Source organism: Schistocerca americana, chromosome 1 (genome assembly GCF_021461395.2).
Source record: "Schistocerca americana isolate TAMUIC-IGC-003095 chromosome 1, iqSchAmer2.1, whole genome shotgun sequence".
NCBI lineage: Eukaryota > Metazoa > Arthropoda > Insecta > Orthoptera > Acrididae > Schistocerca > Schistocerca americana.
The window spans coordinates 746883598-746905285 of record NC_060119.1 but is presented as its reverse complement, the minus strand read 5'-3'; the positions used below and the strand labels follow the sequence as shown (position 1 = coordinate 746905285).

Here is a 21688-nt window from a genome sequence, read left to right as displayed (position 1 = left end):
AACAGCGCGTAGCGTTGCGCAGTTGGAGGTGAGCCGCCAGCAGTGGTGGATGTGGGGAGAGAGATGGCGGAGTTTTGAAATTTGTAAGACTGGATGTCATGAACTGCTATGTATATTATGACTTTTGAACGCTAGTAAGGTAAATACATTGATTGTTCTCTATCAAAATCTTTCATTTGCTAACTATACCTATCAGTAGCTTGAATCTTTTATTTAGCCGGCAGTAGTGGCGCTCGCTGTATTGCAGTGGTTCGACTAACCAAGATTTTTGGTGAGGTAAGTGATTTGTGAAAGGTATAGGTTAATGTTAGTCAGGGCCATTCTTTTGTAGGGATTTTTGAAAGTCAGATTGCGTTGCGCTAAAAAATTGTGTGTCAGTTTAAACACAGTCATGTATAATTTTTGTAAGGGGACGTTTCATATGTCGACCCTTAGCCGAGGATACCTCACTGGAATCTTCTGATTTTTTCTTGTAGTTTGTGTAATTAAATGGTTTAAATGGCTCTGAGCACTATGGGACTCAACTGCTGAGGTCATTAGTCCCCTAGAACTTAGAACTAGTTAAACCTAACTAACCTAAGGACATCACAAACATCCATGCCCGAGGCAGGATTCGAACCTGCGACCGTAGCGGTCTTGCGCTTCCAGACTGCAGCGCCTTTAACCGCACGGCCACTTCGGCCGGCGTTTGTGTAGTTAGTGTAGCTTTTGTTTATTGCTAGCGCGTAATTGTAGAGAGAATCTCCTTTGTAGTTGCAGTCTTTCATTGTTGTACAGTAAAACAGGTGTGGCACGCATGTAAATTTGCACCAAGTATTTCGCAGCTGCGCTTGCAATTCACTAGATATTATTTTCAGTGCTATGTTAATGTGTTCTCTTATTTTTGCTCTTCAAATTGTGTTTTTCTGTGTTGTGTGAAATATTGTGACAATAATGGCGTGTGAAAAGCGTTACTAGGCTCCAAAGTAAACTCAGAAATGACGTGAAGACGAAAGCAGTGTGTTAGCGTCACCATGTAATGAATTAACTAATGTTTTTGAAAGTCAGATTGCGTTGCGCTAAAAATTTTGTGTGTCAGTTTAAACACAGTCATGTATAATTTTTGTAAGGGGACGTTTCAGACGGAACGTTCAGTCAAAATGTTCCTATTAAGTAAGACGACAGTGTGCAAATTATAGGAGGTGGGGGGAGACACGATGCTAATACCTACTCCTAAGACGAAGCACCAAAGAGCAATATTACACTGACAATGTGGACACGTGTTATCAGGCAGAAGTTTGTGCAGGAATGGTTCCTTCTTTGAGCCTATGGCTGACTTTCTTCAAATTATTGTCAAATTAGACCTGTAGGTATGTAAATGACTTTATATATTAATCATATTGTTCTTAAATTGTAATACCAATATCATTGCGAAAGTCATCTGCGAATTTAATAAAACAACCTCACCACCACCACCACCACCACCACCACCACCACCACCACCACCACCTCGTTCCCATCCCTCTAGTACGGCTCGGGTCCACTCAGCCTGCTATCAAATCAGTGCCTGGGATCTTTCTCGAAAGGTAAAAGATAGTCGGGGTGATGGGCCACCACTTCCCACACCCCTCCAAGTACGGCGGAATCTTTTAGATTTTTGAAGCACGGCTGTACTCTACCTACAGTCAAGCCGGAAGACCAGTGGCAGGCTTGCGCCGCAAACTTAAAATACATTACTATTACACGAGCAGTAAGTTCTAGGAGCTAACAACTTTTGAGAACGTGTCCGGCTTCTTTTCGTGCAAAAGCAGCAGGGCTTTAAAAGTAGCAAGTGTTTTTAAACAAGGATTCAAACACATTACACTGTCATAAGCAGCTAAAATGTATGCTACGGTCGCAGGTTCGAATGCTGCCTTGGGCATGGATGTGTGTGATGTCCTTAGGTTAGTTAGGTTTACACTACTGGCCATTAAAATTGCTACACCACAAGATGACGTGCTACAGACGCGAAATTTAACCGACAGGAGGAAGATGCTGTGATATGGAAATGATTACCTTTTCAGAGCATTCACACAAGGTTGGCGCCGGTGGCGACACCTAAAACTTGAGGAAAGTTTCCAACCGATTTCTCTTACACAAACAACAGTTGACCGGCGTTGCCTGGTGAAACGTTGTTGTGATGCCTCCTGTAAGGAGGAGAAATGCGTACCATCATGTTTCCGACTTCGATAACGGTCGGATTGTAGCCTATCGCGATTGCGGTTTATCGTATCGCGACATTGCTGCTCGCGTTGGTCGAGATACAATGACTGTTAGCAGACTATGGAATCGGTGGGTTCAGGAGGGTAATACGGAACGCCGTGCTGGATCCCAACGGCCTCACTAGCAGTCGAGATGACAGGCATCTTCTTCACATGGCTGTAACGGATCGTGCAGCCACGTCTCGATCCCTCAGTCAACAGATGGGGACGTTTGCAAGACAACAACCATCTGCACGAACAGTTCGACGACGTTTGCAGCAGCATGGACTATCAGCTCGGAGACCATGGCTGCGGTTACCCTTGACGCTGCATCACAGACATAAGCGCCTGCGATCGTGTACGCAGTGACGAACCTGGGTGCACGAATGGCAAAACGTCATTTTTTCGGATGAATCCAGGCTCTGTTTACAGCATTATGATGGTCGCATCCGTGTTTGGCGACATCGCGGTGAACGCACATTGAAGGCATGTATTCGTCATCGCCATACTGATGTATCACCGGGCGTGATTGTATTTGTTACAAGTCTCGGTCACCTCTTGTTCGCATTGATCGCATTTTGAACAGTGGACGTTACATTTCAGATGTGTTAAGGACCGGTGGTTCTACCCTTCATTCGATCCCTGCGAAACCCTACATTTCAGTAGGATAATGCACGACCGCATGTTGCAGGTCCTGTACGGGCCTTTCTGGATACAGAAAATGTTCTACTGCTGCCCTGGCCAGCACATTCTCCAGATCTCTCACCAATTGAAAACATCTGGTCAATGGTGGCCGAGCAACTGGCTCCACACAATACTCTTGATGAATTGTGGTATCGTGTTGGATCTGCATGGCCAGCTGTGCCTGTACACGCCATCCAAGCTCTGTGATTCAATGCCCAGGCGTATCAAGGCCGTTACGGCCAAAGGTGGTTGTTATCGGTACTAATTTCTCAGGATCTATGCACCTAAATTGCGTGAAAATGTATCCACATGTCAGTTCTAGTATAATATATTTGTCAATGAATACCCGTTTATCATCTGCATTTCTTCTTGGTGTAGCAATTTTAATGGCCAGTAGTGTAAGTTGTCCAGCGAAAAAGCATTAATGGCATATATTGCAGATACACTGCAGGAGTATTGACGGATACTACCGCCTGCACAAAATGCCGTAAAATGCGGCCCCTGTAAACGCGGTCGAACAGTTGTAGGGGTCGCGACACGGGCTGGTGGTGCAGCTTCCACTTGAGAGCTGGGGCTGGCTGCAGCGGGCTGCGCTCCATTCATTAGGACGGCGGGAAATGCGAAGGCTGCGGCGATAAGGCCGCACGGCCCGCGGGCCGCCGCGCACAGGGCCGCCGCGGGCGCAGCTTTCTCTTTCCGCGGGGCCGTGACGTAACGGCGCGGCGTTTCCTGCGCGGCTGATGTCATCTGGTTCTCACCGCGGGCGGCTGCCGCTCAATGGACGTGCCCCGTGACTAAGCGCGGGCTCGTGCCCGAGCCGCGAGCGAACGAGCGCCGTTTTCGGGTGTGCTCTCATGCTCCACCGCACACCTCAGCTCCTCGTGAGTCAAAGACACGCCGGCCGCGAGCAGGCGCAACAAATATTTTTCTTGTGCTAGGGGCCCACCTATTGAGGCGTTCACAAATGGTTCAAATGGCTCTGAGCACTATGGGACTTAACTTCTGAGGTCATCAGTCCCCCTAGAACTTAGAAGAACTACTTAAACCTAACTAACCAAAGGACAACACACACATCCATGCCCGAGGTAGGATTAGAACCTGCGAGCGTAGCGGTCGTGCGGTTCCAGACTGTAGCGCCTATTACCGCTCGGCCAACCCTGCCGGCAGGCGTTCACAGACAACGAAATACATCGGTAACTCTTTGTGTGGGAACAAAGCATTTGGGGGAAACCAGAATGAATCGTGAAATATAGTGATCAAAAAAGCATGCTTTTGGACTTCGTTCTGTAACGAACTGGAAATGGGATCGTTTCTCAAGAGGGCGGTGCCATACAACAATAGCCAGCAGAACACCATGCTCAGCCAGCTAACGAATCATACGTACAAAACAAATTTTGCAGCTTGTTCTTACAACCTGAACGCTACACACGGAACCTCAGAAATTACTGTCCTGCAGCAAGTGTTTCTACTGGACGCCACTTCAACAACTTGGATGTCACTAGAATACCTCAGTCATCCAACTAGGAAAAGGTGACGTACAGTTTAATGTGGAATCTCCACATCATTGAGACATAAATGCCACGTTAAAAGCCAGACTGATTAACCCGTGGTACTACCGAGGTTCGACGCTGCTACCTTTGGGCTTTCAAGCATTGACATTATTGCTAGACAACCAGGTCTAACTCAGTAATATACATAAAGCAGAGTGTATGTATGTATGTATGTATGTACGTATGTCATCTCCTCCCAAAGCGGCATATCGATTTCAGGCAAATTTGTCACAGAAACAGCAGGCTTCACGAGTGTTCATCGGAGGTGAGGGTATCATCTGGAGTGCCCCAGGGAAGTGTGGTAGGTCCGCTGTTTTCTATCTACATAAATGATCTTTTGGATATGGTGGATAGCACTGTGCGGCTGTTTGCTGATGATCCTGTGGTGTACGGGAAGGTGTCGTCGTTGAGTGACTGTAGGAGGATACAAGATGACTTGGACAGGATTTGTGATTGGTGTAAAGAGTGGCAGCTAACTCTAGATATAGATAAATGTAAATTGATGCAGATGAATAGGAAAAAGAATCCTGTAATGTCTGAATACTCCATTAGTAGTGTAGCGCTTGACACAGTCACGTCGACTAATTATTTGGGCGTAACATTGCAGAGCGATATGAAGTGGGACAAGCATGTAATGGCAGTTGTGGGGAAGGTGGATAGTCGTCTTCGGTTCATTGGTAGAGTTTTGGGAAGATGTGGTTCATCTGTAAAGGAGACCGCTTATAAAACACTAATACGACCTATTTTTGAGTACTGCTCGAGCGTTTGGGATCCCTATCAGGTCGGATTGAGGGAGTATATAGAAGCAACTCAGAGGCGGGCTACTAGATTTTTTACTGGTAGGTTTGATCATCACGCGAGTGTTACGGAAATGCTTCAGGAACTCGGGTGGTAGTCTCTAGAGGAAAGGAGGCGTTCTTTTCGTGAATCGCTACGGAGGAAATTTAGAGAACCAGCATTTGAAGCTCACTGCAGTACAATTTTACTGCCGCCAACTTACATTTCGCGGAAAGACCACACAGATAAGAGAGATTAGGGCTCGTACAGAGGCATATAGGCAGTCATTTTTCCCTCGTTCTGTTTGGAAGTGGAACAGGGAGAGAAGATGCTAGTTGTGGTACGAGGTACCCTCCGCCACGCACCGTAAGGTGGATTGCGGAGTATGTGTGTAGATGCAGATATCGGCACTGGTTCAGTTTATAACCTCCTTGCTCCAATAGGAGCGGATATAGATGCAAAAACATTTTTTTCCAGTCCCTGCTGTATAGGCTGCCCTGCGTGACAGGCGTATTGTTTGGTAACTAATCCCTTAATTGGGCAGCCTTGATGTCAGGGTCAAGAAGTGGTTTTCTGGACCCTGACATTGGGCTGGCCTGCGTGACTGATGGTGTTGTGGGAGCAGCATCGGCTTAACTGTGTTGTAGGGGCTACAAGTGCCAATGAGCAACGCCTGGGGACAAGTTGAGACGTATAGAAGATGGGATGGACAGGGCGAGTGGGAGTAGGGGAGATGAATAAGGCAGATGGAAGGTGTTGAGGAGATAGGGAAGATATGTAGATTGGAAGAGAGAGGGGAGGAGGATGTGGTCGGAGCGAGGGGGGGAGGACGGTATGGTCAGACAGAGGGAGTGGGGGAAATGGATAGAGTGTGGGGGAACGAGGGGTGTATTCAATATATGTGTTGTACGCGTACGTAGGGAAAGCTGTGGAGAGACGGCTAGTACTCAGTAAAGTTTTTAAAAATAAAACTTTTACTCGTGAGGTCAACTTTAGAGTACTGCCATTTTCATTGTTATTGTGTATGGATGGCAGGCAGCTATATTTTCTTTAATGCATCTTGTTTATTGTCATCTGAGCGTCATCTGCCACAAAATTAATTTTTTTCACTCGGTAGTGCAGTATGCACTTTCCGAAACACATGATTAAAACTGTGTGCCGGACCAGGACTCGAAACTGGGACCTTTGCCTTTTGCGGGAAAGTGCTCTACCGACTTAACTATCAAGGTGCGACTCACGACCGTTCTCACAGCTTTACTTTCGCCAGTACCTCATATCCTACGTTAGGCACTTCACAGAAGTTCTCCTGCGCAACTTGCAGGAAGGAAAGATATTGCGGAGACGGCTTAGCCACAGCCTGCAGGATGTTCCTAGAAGGACGACTTCCGTGAAGTTTGGAAAGTAGGAGGGCTGCGAGGACAGGTCGCGAGTCGTGCTTCTGTAGCTCAGTTGGCAGAGTACTTTCCGACGATAGGCAAGGGTCCTAGCTTCGACTGCCTGTCCGGCACACAGTTTCAATCTTTCATTCTGGAATACTGAGATATTGCGAAAGTTTGAGATGGTAGTCCTCAGTAAGAAACTAATTTCTGAAGGGAACATGTTTCATATGTGATCGCAATTACAACATGAAATGTGTATCGTCTTCCTCCATGCCTCTTATCGTGCCGTCCACACGGTTAAACGCTGCGATACCACTCAGCCCGTGATTTTACTCATCTGACCTCTTGTTACGTACTGTGAGATGTACTGGACGTTATTTCATTTATTTAAATGCGTCGGAAAGTAATCCAGCTGTAAACAAAAATACATTAACTTTTTAATTTATTGCCAGTTGCTACCAGAACTCGCGCATTGAGAGAGTTCCGTGTAAACGTAATTATATAGGCTATATCGACAGTTTATCCTTTCCGAGAATCGAGGATAGTGACGGTTTCTGCCTGTTATCAAATGATGTTTAAATGAGTGTGAAGTCTTATGGGACTTAACTGCTAAGGTCATCAGTCCCTAAGCTTACACACTACTTAACCTAAATTATCCTAAGGACACACACACACACACACACACACACACACACACACACACACACACACACGCCCGAGGGAGGACTCGAACCTCCGCCGGGACCAGCCGCACAGTCCAGGACTACAGCGCCTGAGACAGCTCGGCTAATTGTCTGTTATCGACGCTGATAATGGCAAGGTATTCGAGAATGTTTTAATTTCAATTTGGAAGGCGGATAACAAATGACAAAAGGAATAGTTTTTCGTGTTATACAACTACAAATTAAGAATTTTGTTTTTTCCTTTTACTTGTATAGTGAAACCTTGCTTCTTGCCAAATTTCATGATTCGAGATCAACAGATCCTGTAGTTTTTGATGAGTGACTTTTAGAGTATTAAAATATGTGACATAAATGGCCGTTAACTTCTGATTACATTGAGTTAGAAGCTTAAAAGTGTTACACCCGCAACGGACCATGGACCGTACTATGCGACATAAATTTGAACTTGATATGTCTACTCTTTCCTGAGCTAAAGGGTTCCTCATAGTCGCATGAACAGACAGATGAAGCAATTCCATAAGAGTTACGTTTTCGCCCTAAAAATACTCAAAATGCTAAACTATCAAGATATTAGATGTTTCGACAATGTTACAGCGGTTTGCTCACGACACAGACTTCAATATGATGTGTTTCTAACGGTGTATTTTAACGTTTCACCACCGCAAATATTTTGTAAGATGACGCGGCACCACACCGCCGAAGAGTTCTGATCGACTGACGTCGGTTGCTGAAGCTGCATATTAACACGATTACTTCTCTTAGCTTATAGGCGAGTCCACGACAGTGTAGGCCAAAGCTAAAAATAATCCACGTTTACAGGAGAGATGATCTCGGCAAAAGTTACAAGGAATTGCGCGTACCCTTAGTGATGGCTCAGTCACAATGATCATCAGTCGTGATTCAGCCACGTGTGGACTACGTACGACCGGGCTATGTGGGAAAAGTGATGACTAACGACGCCCGCCCGCTGAACTTGGCACGCCTTATGAGAATGCCGCCGCGGCGTGCCTTTCGCAGCCAATCACGGTCCGGAGCCGTGAACTTGGCGGGCCCGACTGTCTGTCTGCCTGCGCGGCTCCACAAATTCCTGGCGCGTGCGCCAGTCGATCGCGGCTCGCCACTGATTACAGCCTTCTAGTCGCTGCCGTGAGGTGCTACTTGCAAAGTGCTGCCCAGTGCTAACTGCTCGTGATGTAATGGCTCCACTCTCCTGGGACGGTGTCAAACGGAGGGGAACAAAAAGTTTCTAGCCTAACAAATAAAGAACGACAGAAATTTCACAGTATCAGTTCTTTTTATCAATAAACTACCCGTGTACACCAATACGCTTGCGTGCACGCTCAGATAACTTCCGCAAACCATTCAAATAAAAGGTCCAACCAAGCGTCGGCAACATCAATTACTGCATCATCATTGTCAAATCGTCTCGTTTGAGGTCTTTTTTTGGTTTGGAAAAAAAAAGCGCTGATGGAGCCATATCTGGAGATTATGGAGGATGACTTAACAATTCGAACGAGTAGTCACGCAGTTTCCAGTGTTGCGAGGGCTTTGTGCGCCGGTGCACTGTCCTGGTGCAAAAGAACACCGCGTGCCAATTTTCCACACCTTTTTTCTTTCTCTCTTCTCTCAAACGGCGCAGGAGTGTGCAGTAGTATGACGCATCTGTCAGTGCATGTCATTTTGCAAATAATCCACCATAATTACCCCTTACACGAAAATTCAAAGGTTCGAGAAAGGCTAAAGTATGCCACCAAACATCTTTGCGCTATAGTCGGGGTTCGGTGAAGGACAGTATCCACATTCGTTGCTACTCGGCGCATCCATCCGTCCACTTTCCCAAGGGGTTGGGGAGGGGCCAATAATAATTGTGGCTAGGTCATGGCCCACCCGGTTGGCCGTGCGGTCTAAATAAACGCACGGCTTTCCGGGCGGGAAGGGCCGCCGGGTCGGGCGGATTCGTGTCGCAGTCCGGTGAACCAGCCAGTCTGTAGATGGTTTTTAGGCGGTTTCCCGTCTGCCTCGGCGAATGCGGGCTGGTTCCCCTTATTCCGCCTCAGTTACACTACATCGGCGATTGCTGCGCAAACAAGTTCTCCACGTACGCGTACACCACCATTACTCTACCACGCAAAGATACGGGTTACCCTCGTCTGGTGCGAGATATTCCCTGGGGGGCCACCGGGGGCCGAACCGCACAGAAACCCTGGGTTCGGTACGGGGCGGCGGAGGGGTGAAGTGAACTGCGGTAGTCGTCGTGGGGTTGTGGACCACTGCGGCTGCGGCGGGGACGGAGCCTCACCGTCGTTTCTAGGTCCCCGGTTAACATACAATACAATAGCTAGTTCATCGTGGAAGTTGCGCGTTCTGGCCCAGACGGGCCAGTCGGCATCGACCGACCGCCGTGTCATCCTATGCCAATTCCTGCATTACGGATGCGGTTTGGAGAGGTACTCCGCTCCCCAGCCGTTGTCGGCTTTCTTAACCGTGGTGCCGCTACTTTTCTCTCAAGTAGCTCAACAGCTGATTGGCATCAAGAGGCTAAGTGCGGCTCATCCAGTCTTTCCACCAATGAAAAAACCCTGGCAGTACCGGGAATCGAAAGCGGCTCTTCTGCATAGCAGCTAGGCGCTGACCATCGAGCTATTGAGGCGGACTCCACTGTGACAGATACACATCACTTAATTGGAGGCAGGCGGCGGTTGTCATCTGGTCGGCTGCAGCGAGGAATGCGGCCCGCCCCCCAGCTGACACGTCGGCTGTGGAGCACAGGCGAGCAGCCGCCCCGCATTGTGGAGTGCGGCGTGGCCCCTCCCTGGCTGCACAAAGCGCCGGGCCGCAGCGCCCGCCACAAAAGCGCCGCTGTTAGCCGCTTCACCGCCGCCGACACGCGCCCGTCTGCCCCTCCCCATCCACAGCCCAACAACCTGCCCCCATCCCAACACGCACCGGCCTCACCTAACAGGATAGGCCTCAACCCGCCGCTGCGTGCTTCATTTACTTTCAGTGGTTCTCCCCCCTCCCAGTATACACAAAAAGCGTCAGTACCTTACTTCTATTTAACCTATATATCCACTCCGCATGGGCAACGGCCTTGCCGCAGTGGATACACCGGTTCCCGTGAGATCACCGAAGTTAAGCGCTCTTGGGCAGGCCGGCACTTGGATGGGTGACCATCCAGCCGCCATGCGCTGTTGCCATTTTTCGGGGTGCACTCAGCCTGGTGATGCCAATTGAGGAGCTACTCGACCGAATAGTAGCGCCTTCGGTCAAGAATACCATCACAACGACCGGGAGAGCGGTGTGCTGACCCCATGCCCCTCCTATCCGCATATTCCTCTGAGGATGACACGGCGGTCGGATGGCTCCGGTAGGCCACTCGTGGCCTGAAGACGGAGTGCCTTTTACCCACTCCGCATGCTGGTCATCCGTCCTGCTGTACAAATGTAAGCAAAAACGTTAGTTTTAATCTTACCCATTGATTAAAATCCAGAGGTCTTAAATATGGTGTGCGTGCCAGTCAATTCGTTTTTCCAGAACCGCCGATCCCACCATCTACGAATGTTCTGTTACCTAGGTCTGCAAGTATATGCGAGAAGCGTGCAAATCCGTCATGTTGTTTCACATCGATTGTCGTCCTATGAGAAGTCTTCCAATAAACCTTGTGGGTCGTCATGCTAATTTTCTCTTCTGTTTCGGCAGATATTTTGGAAATTCGTTTTTGCAACGTGTAGTTGTAGTCAGCCCAAGCAAACACTGCTCATGAAGTCTTCTGTGCGACGCCCAGGGCCGCCATACAGCGTCGGTTTCTTTTCCCTCACGAGCCAATTGATATTTAAAGCGGAATTTTACGCGCCCATTCGACAGATCGGCCCACATTAGTCTAAAGTTTTATCGTTGTGTTTCAACAAGGAGAGTAACACGCGAGGAATGATGAATGCTCCAGAAGCGACAGCTACCGCCACGCAGCAGCTCTGGTCGAATCACTGCTGCTGGATTGCCTGTTGATACATAGCGATAAAACAAATATCGCTCTAGACTAATATGGGACCGATCTATCGAATGGGCAAGTAAAATCCTGCTTTAAATATTATATTACTCGTAACGGGATTCAAACCGTTGCTGTCTGGCTGCCCTGGGCGTAGCAAGGAAGACTTGTTGAGCAGTGTTTGCTTCGGCTGACTCCTGCTACATGTTGCAAAAACTAAATTGTAAATACCTACCGAAACGCTACATCTTTACATTAGCAACTGTAGTTACGTATGGGAATCGTCCACGAAGACGAATGCCTCGCCAATATGCTGCCGATATGGTTGCACTATCGGTCGGAGGAAGGCATTCACGTGTCGTTCAGCCGTTGCGACGCAGTCAATGACCACCAGCGGCGTACGTCGGCCCCACATAATGCCACCCCAAAACAGCAGGGAACCTCCGCCTTGCTGCACTCGCTGGACAGTGTGTCTAAGGTGTTTAGTCTGACCGGGTTACGTCCAAACAAGTTTCCGGTGATTTTCTGGCTGAAGGCATATGCGACACTCTTCGGTGAAGAGAACGTGATGCCAATCCTGACCGGTCCATTCGGCATGTTGTTGGGCCCATTTGTGCCGCGCTGCATGGTGTCGCGGTTGCAAAGATGGACCTCGACATGGACGTCATGCAGCCTATTGCGCACAGTTGAGTCGTAACACAACGTCCTGTGGCTGCACGAAAATCATTATTGAACATGGTGGCGTTGTTGTCAGAGTTCCTCCGAGCCATAATCCGTAGGTACCGGTCATCCACAGGAGTAGTAGCCCTTGGGCGGCCTGAGCGAGGCATGTCATTGATAGTTCCTGTCTCTCTGTATCTCTTTCATCTCCGAACAACATCGCTTTGGTTCACTCCGAGACGGCTGGGCACTTCCCTTGTTGAAGAGCCCTTCCTGGCATAAAGTAACAATGCGGACGCGATCGCACCGCGGTATTGATCGTCTAGGCATGGTTGAACAACAGACAACACGAGCCGTGTACTCCTCCTGGTGGAATGACTGGAACTGATCGGCTGTCGGACCCCCTCCGTCTAATAGGCGCTGCTCATGCATGGTTGTTTACATCATGGAACGGGTTTAGTGACATCTCTTAACAGTCAAAGGGACTGAGTCTGTGATACAATATCCACAGTCAACGTCTACCTTCAAGAGTTCTGGGGACCGGTGTGATGCAAAACTTTTTGCGATGTGCATAAAAGAACAGATGCACAAGTGGCCCAGTATTATATAGAGCAGTTAACTTGAAGGCCGTGTTGGTCGAAGTTGAGGACATTACGAAATGAGATGGACAATCTTACGGCAACGTACCTGCCAAAAAAGTGGCAAAAACAGCGTGTTGGACATCCTTCGGCACTGGAGCGAAAAGGCTTAACGCTGTATGCCCGACCAGGAATCTATATCGGATTACGACCTTGTTTGGAGTAATACTAATTAATAATTCCTGCGGCTCAACGACTTGACGCCTTTGAACTTAACGCCATTTTAGCAACTTGTATGCACTTTACCTGCCCCTATAACCCTAACGGAGAAAGGGAAGGTACGGTTTCAAAAAATGTTCAAATGTGTGTGAAATCATATCGGACTTAACTGCTAAGGTCATCAGTCCCGAAGCTTACACACTACTTAATCTAAGTTATCCTAAGGACACACACACAAACCCATCGAGGGAGGACTCAAACCTCCGCCGGGACTAGCCGCACAGTCCATGACTGTAGCGCGTAAGACCGCTCGGCTAATCCCGCGCGGCAAGGTACAGTTTAACATGGAATTCGAACAGGTATCTTTTCTGGCGTTATCCTTCCGTCAATGACGGGTGAAGGCTAGATTCAAGGTTGAAAAATTCCAGGATTCGATGCTGCTACTTCTCTGATTCAGGACACGCTCCTTACCAGCAGACCACCAAGCTCCGTTCGTGTATGGAACTTCTCTGCAGAATTAAATATTTATTCGAATTACAGATATTCGATCGCAGTCGTGGCAAGAAACTATAACCTCTAGTGTCGGAAAGACGGAGGTCTGAAATGTGGCACAGAGGACAGAAAACGAATAACAAGTAAGGTGGAGCACGAGTGCTACGGAAGGAGAGAAAAGGAAGCGAGGAAAGAGGACAGGACCAGAGCTCGAAGTTAAAAAGTCGGCAAACATACCAGAAATAATACTGCCTTTTCCGGCGTTTGGTGCCATTATCAGCGCAAACAAAAAGCGCCCGGTGAATAATAATGGGCGCGCAGCGGCAGGTGGCTTTGTGCGCGCGCAAAGGCTGCTTGCTGGTGCGCCCGGAATACCGAGCTGCTGCCACGCCACGGTATAATGGCCGACCGGTTCCCCGCGCGCGCACACCTGTTGCTGCCCTTCAGCGAGGGCTCTGCAGTGTCAACAACACGCGTGCTGACTGCGTGTGCGTCCCTTCCCCCCTCTGACGCTATGAGGTACTGGGGTGTGTCAAAGCCAGAGAACGTACAGAACGAGAACACTGTCTGCAGCATCTCCTGCAGTCCAAGTCATGTGATTTTGGGACCGCGCATTTTAGCCCGTGTAGCGCTTAGCATATTTAGAGTGTTATTACTTCGATGCTGCAGACAGATCACCTTCAGAAATACCGTGAAACTTTGTATACCCGTCTTGCAAACGTCGTAACAACTTGATACCAGGAACTGAAGTTGGCTTAAAGATGGGAACAGCAATGGTATTGTGCTTTTTCTTCACCGTATCATAGCTCATATTCCATTTTATTTAAGTTTTTTTTCTGTAACGGGTTAGGAAGTGATAACCAAAAATATTTTTTTCATGTATTCTATTGCATTTATACATATTCCTGAATCTCTGTTCTAATTAATTACATTACAAAAACAGCGCATTTGGAACTACGAAATTGTTACCGATAACACGGTAAGCGATTTGCACCACTTACTTGTCCATTATTACTTTCAGTTTTTCTTATTTTACCCTGCTCCTTTTTATAGACAAGTAAAATATGTAACATTTTTCATCATCTCATCAGAAAAGTAAAAAAAAATTACACGATGTGTGCTAGAATTTTGGAGTGATAAAAGAAGTAACAGCCAACAAGATTTTTTTAGGTTTTCTGTTGCACTGCTTCATATTTTCGAATCTGTTCTAATTAATTACGTCACACTGAGACTGTATCCGAAACCGTCTCATGCACAAACACTTAGATACACATAAGGGTTTGAAAACATGAAAAAATTCGAGGAAATAGTCACACTATCACGTATAAATTTTATCTGCATACGAACATAGCACAAATATGTATACACTGACTTTCGGGTTATTCGCAAACACATATAAATTTATCTAGCACTTACTATCGCGAACACGTCTCTATAAAATTGTAAATATTCTGTCTACAATACAGAACTTTATAATAACGTCTCTCAATATTTTTCAATACGAAATTTACAAACACACATTTGCTGTACATATCTATGAGATGTAACAGGTCGTCCTTTCACATACTTCTCTTTACATCCGAAGCAACGATAATAATGTACCATAGCTGTTACTACAACTCAAACGCGCAGAAACGTACACAAAACAAGGCGAATGTGTGTAGATATTCAATTTTCGATATTACCGCAAACTATAGACAAGTAGCCTCGTTTGATGTTGCGCATTAGGCAATGCTCCTCAATGGTTTAAGCCATCTACAGCAGTAGTTTACTTTTGAAGCGTCGTTACACCAAATAGACACAACCTTCCCTAAACACAAGGCGTCACAGAAATTGCGAAAACTCGTTTCAGCAACCGAATCGCCGAATCGACAAAAAGTGTTCAATATGCCGTTTTTGCGCTCTTCCCGGAGTTACACCTATGTTATGGGCTTTCCTGTTCACCCACATTGACACGAATAACCTTGATTAATGAAAGTACCAATTGACTGGTTGGTTCGTGCCTATAAGGGCGGGACAAATGAGGGAATTTCGAGACTATAGCAACGGAATCTCTCTGCTTATTATCACATGTTAATGGAAGTTAGCGAAAGGGACAAGTGGACCGTCAGAGCCTATGGTTAGGGATTCACATTCTCTCGTTTGGACAGTCTTCGTGTTGAAATGATCCCTCGTTCGTTCGAAAAATACGGTCAAAATATCTCTTGTAGACACTGTCGGGGAAAGAGAACACGGGAATCTAAGCATTGTCGCCGCCCTGTTCACTTGCTGCTCTGTGTACCGTTCGCTCCTAATTGCTGTCATTAGCTAATGGCGACGATCCGCTACGTCCCAAGCGGTCCTCTTGAAACTCAAGTACCACTCAGTTTGAAACGGCATGTCATTGATTCCAGTTGCCCCTGGCTTCTTCCGACATTTCAACTGGTTCACGCAGCTAGCCAGAGGCAGACGGAGTTTAAACGTCGATTCAGAAGAACGGTGCAGTTTCGCGTATTTCACGGGCACAAATCCTTACAAGAGGCGAAAGAAGCGACACGTGACGGAATAAAATCATAGGACTTACAGGAAATCGAACCCCGAACTTATGGACTGGTAATTTGGCCACTGATTCACTGAGCCACTGAGATTATTGCAATGAAAGAAAGGGGATCAGAAATTTTGTGCCTCCACATGGGCTATTTTTCCCGGAAAGCAACAGGGTGCCACCGCAGTATGTATTTTCATCAAATGGACGAACTATTATCGACAGGGTCATATGCGTCCACTTTACAAAACGCATCGGAGACGTTTGAGCCATTGACCCGTAATCTACTGGTCTGTGTAATGTGAGTAAAATTGGCTAAGTTGAAGGGAAACCTAGTTTCGTTTAGAAATGACGTGCGGGGCCAGCAGCACTTTCATCGCCACATAGTAAATCGAAAGACCACCGTACTAATGGTTCAAATGGCTCTGAGCACTATGGGACTCAACTGCTGTTGTCATCAGTCCCCTAGAACTTAGAACTAGTTAAACCTAACTAACCTAAGGACATCACACACATCCATGCCCGAGGCAGGATTCGAACCTGCGACCGTAGCAGTCGCACGGTTGCGGACTGCGCGCCGAGAACCGCGAGACCACCGCGGCCGGCCACCACCGTACTGGTTTCGAGTTTATGACAGTTGTGCGGAGTTACTTTCGTGTGGAAATAGAATGTGTCGACACTTCAGATGGTCTTTACTTTCACATTCGTCGACGACGCCAATTCACAAACACAACGTACAGATACACATATACAGGACAAACTGACAGGAGTTTTACAATATCAAAAAGCCATACAAACGAGACGGAACAACTTATCCGGTTCGAACTTTAACCTCCATCTGTGGAAGATGTTTTTAAGCATGGGAGGTAATGTTTCACGCAGGCTGCCGCCTCCAGAAAGTGCTGGTGAAGGAAATGGCAACTACACCACAACGGAAAAGCTGGCGCAAGTTTCAGTTCTCTAAAAGAGAGTAGGAGGAAACAGTAGTTCAACGAGGTGTGTCCCTTTGCCTGATACAAACAGTTTGAGAAGTCGTGTTCGCCCGCCTGTATCGCAGCAAAACGCTGATCGCATTCCAATATAATTCCAGCGAAATCGGGACGTCGAGCAAGCCATGAGCTTGAGATCCCACAAACAACTGTTTCCAAAATCCTGCGCAAACGCTTGCGCATGAAGCCGTGCAGATTGCAGTTGATCCAGACACACACTCCAGCAAACTATGCCGCGTAGTTTCGACATTTGCCGTTTTACTTACTATATGAGTACACACAGAGCCTATGCAACCTGAAAAAAAAAAAAAAAAAAAAAAAAAAAAAAATCCACAGATACTGTATTAACAGGAAAAGGTTTGAAGGAATAAATTTTACCTTTTTGTTTCTGTGAATTTTAAAAACGTGAAGCTCTTTTCTGTTTATCATGTATTAAAATTACTTCCTAGTAAACGTGTCGTAGACACATCAGACTGTACTTACACTGCTACACAGGGAGCAAACTTAGTGTGCGTGTATGCTATGTAAGAAAAGCCGCTTATCCCGGCAAGAGAACCAGGCTCCCCTGATATCTCTCTCGGAAGAAGTACCATTCCGTACAAGTGTTCCAGCCCCTCCCGAATACTTCATTCCGCCCTTATACTCGCAAATAAAGAAAATGCTCTGGCGTAGTTTGAAAGCAATTGTTTTGTAATTATTTGTTTTACGAGAGTGAGTCAAATGAAAACCTTAAATATTTTTTTAAATATTGTTTATTGTGCCGAAGTGGTACAAAGCTGTATCACTTTTCAACATAATCTCCCCCAGCGCATACGAAGTGCATAAATTCCTTTAGAAAAAAAACTCTTTTGGTAGTCCGCGCAACCACTCATGCACCGCGTGGCGTACCTCTTCATCAGAACGAAACTTCTTTCCTCCCATTGCGTCTTTGAATGGTCCAAACATATGGAAATCACTTGGGGGCAAGATCTGGTAAGTATGGTGGATGAGGAAGACACTCAAAACGCAGGTCTGTGATTGTTGCAACTGTTGTACGGGCAGTGTGGGGCCTTGCATTGTCATATTGCAAAAGGACACCTGCTGACGTCGCTTTGATTTGACTGCAGCCCGCACATGATTTTTTAGGAGACCTGTGTATGATGCACTGGAGACAGTGGTCCCTCTAGGCATGTAATGCTCCAAAATGACTACTTATTCCCCCCCAAAAGAGAGTCAGCATAACCTTCCCTGCTGATGGTTCTGTTCGAAACTTCTTTGGTTTTGGTGATGAGGAATGGCGCCATTCCTTGCTCGCTCTCTTTGTTTCCGGTTGGTGGAAGTGAACCCAGGTTTCATCCCCAGTAACGATTCTCGCAAGGAAGCTATCATCATCTCGTTCAAAGCGCCGAAGTAGTTCTTCGCAAGCATCAACACGTCGTTCTCTCATTTCAGGAGTCAGCTGCCGTGGCACCCATTTCGGAGACACTTTGTGAAACCGGAGCACATCATGCACAATGTGACCCATGACTAATCTGTAAACATGCTGCAATGTCATTCAGTGTCACTCGGCTGTTTTACTTCACTATGGCTTCAACTGCTGCAATGTTGTGTGGAGTCACAACTCGTTGTGCCTGACCCGGACGAGGAGCAACTTCCACTGAAGTCACACCATTTGCGAACTTCCTACTCCATTCGTAGACTTGCTGCTGTGACAAACATGCATCACCATACTGAACCTTCATTCGTCGACGAATTTCAATAGGTTTCACACCTTCACTACGCAAAAACAGAATAACGGACCGCTGTTCTTCCCTGGTGCAAGTCGCAAGTGGGGCGGCCATCTTTGTATAAAGACGGGATGTATGCATCTGCACTATGCTGCCAACTACAGGCCATTCTGCACGTAATTTGTGGCACGCTTACCAACTTACAGAATAACGGCGCGAAATTTCGATTTGTTGTTACAAATTTAAGTTTTTCATTTGACTCACCCTCGTATGTAGGTCTTCAGGTTCTCATGACTGTTGTCATCGTCATTAAAATCTTCTGGGAAGCTCTTACGTCCCCTGATGTGACCTACAGCAAAAGACTCTTTAAAAACATCCTACCAGAGGGCTGGGAACGCCGAGTTGGCAAATAGTGGCGCCAGAAGACTCTTGAGGCAGAGGTGAGCAGAGGGACTGGAACCTCGAGTTTTGGACATGCAGTTTGATGAGGACTGTGAAGCAGCCTAATGAACCCAGATGACTATCTTCAACATTTAGTTCAGGCCCACATTACACTCCAAACTAACTTTGTCTGAAAACTTTTATAAAAGACCAATTACAAAATTTCTGACGGAGTACTTCGGTATTTTTGTCGTGTCTTTTTATGAAAGGTGGAGTGTGGTCCTAGCTTTCACAAGAGAATGGTCAAAGATATCAAAGTGTTAAGCGCAATCCGCGCCGTAGCAGCAGCAGCAGCAGCAGGTGGATGCGGTACTCACGTCCGGGTGCTCTTTGACGGGCACGTAGATCTTCTCCGTCAGCGTGGTGGTCTGGCCCTCCGCCTCGGGCAGCACCAGCGGCTCCTTCTTCATGCCATTTATCTGGAAGAGGCTGGCCCTCACTTTGGCGATCTCTGCAAAAGGCGGAAAACAACACCAGGTCAGTCCAAAGCTGGCGATTGCCATTTATACAGCACAGCAACGGGCTTATACGCTGTGAAATGACTAAACCAAGAAGACTACTAAAAATAAGTAATACAGATAAGCCTACACTCCTTACTGCACTTGTTATCAGGGGGAACAGGATTAAATGGGGATAGGCCAGGGTGACGAATTCACGATTTTCTTTTCAATAAAATAACGAAAAAATTACGACACTAACTTTAGACCTTTATTGTACACCCTTTAGATTTGTTTCAGTGACAAACCTGCACCCAGAGGACACTACACGACACCGACAGAAAGCCTTCGCGCACTGCGAGGGCGGTCGGTGGCCGCTCTGAACGCCACAATTTCGATCCTAATACAAAATTTCAAAAACTGCTTTGAAACTGATGATATTGTCTAACGTAGTACGTAGGGATATTTTTAAAAAATGGTTTGTTACAAAATGGCGACCCTAACGTAAACGCAAATTTTTTCGCCAAAATGTCGTTACAAAAATGTACATCCAAAATCGAAATTAAAATGTACCGCAAAAATCCTACACACTGCAGTAGAAAGAAGCGCGGACTTACAAGTTAAAAAAAGGTATTACTTAATTGCGACTATATTTCATGAGTTATACCTCCCGCCAACTTAGAAAATGTTTTTCTGAAAAGAAAAGAAGAAAAAAACAAGCGTTTAAAGTTTCAACTTGTGCTTTTTTAATACTTGCTGCCCTTTTTTTCGCTGATGTCGAAATTGTCAACAAGTTCGCGCTTACCAAACGCAGTGTTTTCTGCACGACTGGGATTGCTTTTCAAATCTTTTCTATACATGTAAATGCGTTTGTTTGCCACTTTCAAGCACTTCATCCTTCACTTAGTTTAAGGTACACGCAGACGCGAGACATGCACGTGCTGCCACACTGTTTATCAGAAACGAACCATGTTACGAAGAGACATCTTGTTGAGAATGGTATTTTAGTTCACGATAGTACCTTCTGCGATGCTATCCGAAACTAAAGGAATCTCTATTCCGTCGGCATCTATTACAGTATTACATCAGTTGCATTCGAGCGCTGGATGCGGCAGACTCCCATGCACTGAATGGCGGTTTTAATGTATTGTAGCATTTATGACACACTTTACATTAAAAAATCTTAAAATAGACTCCCTAAGTAACACTTCTACATCTACATCCATACTCCGCAAGCCACCCGACGGTGCGTGTCGGAGGGTACTTTGAGTACCTCTATGAGCCGGCCGGAGTGGCCGTGCGGTTCTAGGCGCTGCAGTCTGGAGCCGAGCGACCGCTACGGTCGCAGGTTCGAATCCTGCCTCGGGCATGGATGTGTCTGATGTCCTTAGGTTAGTTAGGTTTAAGTAGTTCTAAGTTCTAGGCGACTGATGACCTCAGAAGATGAGTCCCATAGTGCTCAGTGATGGTCCGGGAGGGGGGGGGGGAGGGGTTGTTTACGTTCACATGCTGTTCTCCTGCGACCACTACTGGCGCAAGGCGTGAACGTCAGCGCCATTACCAGTTCAAAGCAAATATTACTCTTTCAGAAATCTAAACTACTCCATTCACTCTCACATCAGTTCAAAGTATCGCATTTCAGCATATTTCCCATGAGTTTTTTTTTTCTCCTGCAGGTAAAACGCGAATAACGACGACAGTTGCGTTCACTCAAATTTCTAGGTTTCGCTGAGTGGCCACCGCAAGCGCAGGTCAACATTAGCGGTCGCCCCTTAAGGTAATCATCAACCAATATCGTCCCACGTCAATTAGCTACCGGTACGGAAATATCTTAGCATTTGTAACCTCAGGCACGAGTGAAGTGTAACCCGCGGAATCAGATCAGGACTGCACTGCACACCGGACAAGCCAGAGGGGGGGGGGGGGGGGGGCACCTATCACCCATGTACGTTTTACAGTGCGGCGTTCTACTCATTTTTTTTATTGCAGTACATTTGCAGATTATGAAACTCGTTTATATAGTCGAGAGAAAGTCTGTGTAGCTTTTGTGTCGTTGGCTGTCCTCAGAATGTTTAAGGTTGGATATTCTCGGAAGAAGGTGTGCTCGATCTCAAATTTTGTAACTTAGTTTTCATTACTCTTTAATCCACTGAATATTGTTTAGAAATGTACAGCATCTCGAACCGTCTGTAAAATAATGCACGTGACATAGTTATGTGTAACACAGTGATGGATATAGTACAAACAACTTCTTATCGGCGCTCACCAAAACGGTTTGATTATACAATTCATCTCCCCCTCGTCCCTTTTCCCTCTCCACGTTTCTGAGCTTACCTCAAATTTTGTAGCCTAATAGTCATTTTTT

The 21688-nt window shown here is 46.6% G+C and overlaps 1 protein-coding gene across 10 annotated transcripts in view; it reads right to left on the bottom strand.

The window, feature by feature from the left end:
* LOC124610978 (protein held out wings) overlaps positions 1–21688 on the bottom strand; it is a 423550-nt gene that overhangs the window by 67116 nt on the left and 334746 nt on the right. For all 10 annotated transcript variants that reach the window (XR_006979501.1, XM_047140203.1, XM_047140208.1 and 7 more), the window contains exon 2: positions 19204–19337. Coding sequence is in view for 9 of the 10 variants with exons in the window: in XM_047140203.1 (XP_046996159.1) it covers positions 19204–19337 (134 nt within the window). In the remaining variant the exon portion in view is untranslated. The remainder of the gene's footprint in view (positions 1–19203; positions 19338–21688) is intronic.